Raw genomic sequence first — 2,541 nt, 5'->3', positions numbered from 1 at the left:
TCACTACATTGCCCAGACTGGACTAAACCTTTGTAACCCCCTGTCTCAGCCTCCCAGAGTACTGGGATTACAGACAGGTGCCACCACACCCAGCCACATTTTTTTTTTTTTTTTTGTAGTATGGGGGATTGAATTCAGGATCTTGTGCATGCGAGGTAGTTGGCAGCATCACTGAGCTACATCCCCGGCTCCCATAAATAACTTTTGGCTTGGCATCCTAACCTGTGATCCTCCCTTTGGCCTTGCCCATCTGCCTCCCTTCAGAGCCATTTTCTTCATGAGTTTTTCTTTTTTTTTCTTCATGAGTTTTTGAGGAGTCTGTTCTTCTTTTTTTTTTGTGGGCCATTTATTTAATGAGGTTTCTTCTCCACTCCCCCAGTATCCCATACCCACCCCACACAACTCATTAAACAATAAATTATGTATTCATCCCATTAGAGAATTAGATAAACCTCAGATTACAAATTCAAGGCCAAAATATTTTGCAGTATTAGAATGTATTCAAGAAAGCAGGCACAATTTAACTGGATTAGATTTCCACATGGGATGACTGTGTTCCAAATGACCCTCACTGAGGAACATGACAATTCCTTTTATATGTGGAAAGGCAGTAAATGCATTCTTCTTAGTCACCCAGGAAGAAATTTTCTGTTTTCACGGCTAACACTATTTCCTTTTTGCTGCTCTTTTTCCTTCTCCTTTCCGTGGTTTCCCCTTTCCACGAAGCTTCTTTAGAGGCCTTTGTTCATCCTTAAAATCCTGATGCTCATCTCTGTAGAGGCCAAGAAAACAGAGTGTGCCCATGAGTGTGAAATACGTGTTATGGTTTGGATACCAGTCATAGGTCTCCTTCCTCTTAGCCATGGGCTGCTCACTGAAAAGTTTCACCATTTTCATGGATTTGGAGTCAGTCGGCCTGGCAACCTCACTCAAGATTTGGGCACTCAGACGGCTCATGCGCAAGGCGTATTGTGAAAGTGAAGACATTTGCGGAGCAGCAAAGAGCAAGACTCCATAGGCCTTTTCAGGACTCTGGTAAAATATCCTTATGCAATCTTTCAATTTTATCTGGTCCTACACTTCCTCACCCGGAAGTGAGCAGTCTGTTCTTGAGATACTTACCTTCCGTCTTGATCAGCTGAGGGTGGGAAGGACAGCTCTGGAGATCGTGGATTTCTGTGGACTGAGCTTCCTGCTCCTTAGTACCCGCTGACACCGGCTCCTCCAATGGGCGAGGCCCACGGCAGCCTCTGCACTTCCTTGCCTCGCGCTCAGGTAGGGATCTACGGCCGCCACCAGAGAGATAAACGGGAGAAGCGGAAGGAAGAAGGAAGCGGGAGAAGCGGAAGCGGTGTGGAGGAAGCTGCGCTGACACTGACAGCGCCTTCCCAGTCCCGCCCCGGGGCCCGCACATACACGTGAGCTCTGAACTCGCAATCCGTGCTCACGACTCCGGACGGCCACGACCTCCTCAAATGGCTGTCTCTCTAAGCCCAAGTGTCGCCCACAAAGCCCTTATCTCCTGGCCGTCAGTTGTCACCACTCACACACCCGCCTTAACCCCACTTTGTTCTTGTTTTTCTTCGCCATGTAGTCCGCTTCTCACTCTATTCCCCAGGTGGAACTGCATTTGAGATCTGCCTCAGCCTTCCGAGAGCTGTAGTTATAGCGGTGGACAACTGTGCTTAGTTTTTAACAGGTCTTTTTATTTTTAAGTAATATAATTGTCCAGGGCTAGTAATTTTTGTGTATGTGTGTGGTGCCTGGGATTGAACTCAGGGACTAGGTAAGCACTCTACCACTGGGCTGCACCTCCAGCCTCCCCCTTAGGTCTCATTATGTTCCCCAGGTGCTTAGACTCCTAGGCTCATGTGATTCTCCTGCCTCAGCCTCCTGAATACCTGGGCCTACACTGCACTTGGTTTGGTTAAAAAAATAAGGCTCTTCCCAGGGGCGGTCTGTGATCCCTACTGGGGAGACTGAGGCCGAAGCCAGCAGGGTTACATAGTGAGGACGAGGCCAGCTTGATAGTCTCAAAAAAAGTAAAATCAAATTTTGAAAACTTTAAGAAAGGAGGAAGGAGAATCCCACTAGGGGGATACACCCCTCTAGGCCACACCCCCAGTGACCTACCTCTTCCAAGGCTTCACCTACCAAGCACACCAGCCATGACTTTGCAATGGATGACTCTGTGGAGAGCACAGTGACCCCATGACTCAGCCAGCTTCCAAACATGTAAGTTTGGGGGCCATCTGTGATCTAAATCAAAACCATTTCCTCTGAATTCAGGAAAGGGATAAGGATGTCCTCCTATCCAATAATCAAGTAGTTCTTGAAATTGTAGCCAGTGCAATTAGACAAGAGGAGGAAATAAAAGGGAAATAATAAAAAGTGAAACTATCCATAGCCAGGTGTGGTGGTGCACGCCTGTAATCCCAGCACTTGGGAGGCTGAGGCAGGATTGCTGTGAGTTCGAGACCAGCCTGGGCTACATAGTGAGTTCCAGGTCAATCTCAACTACATAGTGAGACCCTGTCTTAA

General features: G+C 47.6%; 1 protein-coding gene across 1 annotated transcript; it reads right to left on the bottom strand.

The window, feature by feature from the left end:
• Positions 1-651: 651 nt before the first annotated feature.
• On the bottom strand, positions 652-987 carry LOC104856435 (28S ribosomal protein S33, mitochondrial-like). The gene has a single exon (XM_033766178.1). The coding sequence runs from the start codon at positions 985-987 to the stop codon at positions 667-669; it is 321 nt and encodes a 106-aa protein (XP_033622069.1). The 3' UTR covers positions 652-666.
• Positions 988-2,541: the final 1,554 nt, after the last annotated feature.

Source organism: Fukomys damarensis, unplaced genomic scaffold (genome assembly GCF_012274545.1).
Source record: "Fukomys damarensis isolate Sample0158 unplaced genomic scaffold, DMR_v1.0_HiC HiC_scaffold_19, whole genome shotgun sequence".
NCBI classification, from domain to species: Eukaryota; Metazoa; Chordata; class Mammalia; order Rodentia; family Bathyergidae; genus Fukomys; species Fukomys damarensis.
This window is presented reverse-complemented; position numbering and strand designations above follow the sequence as displayed.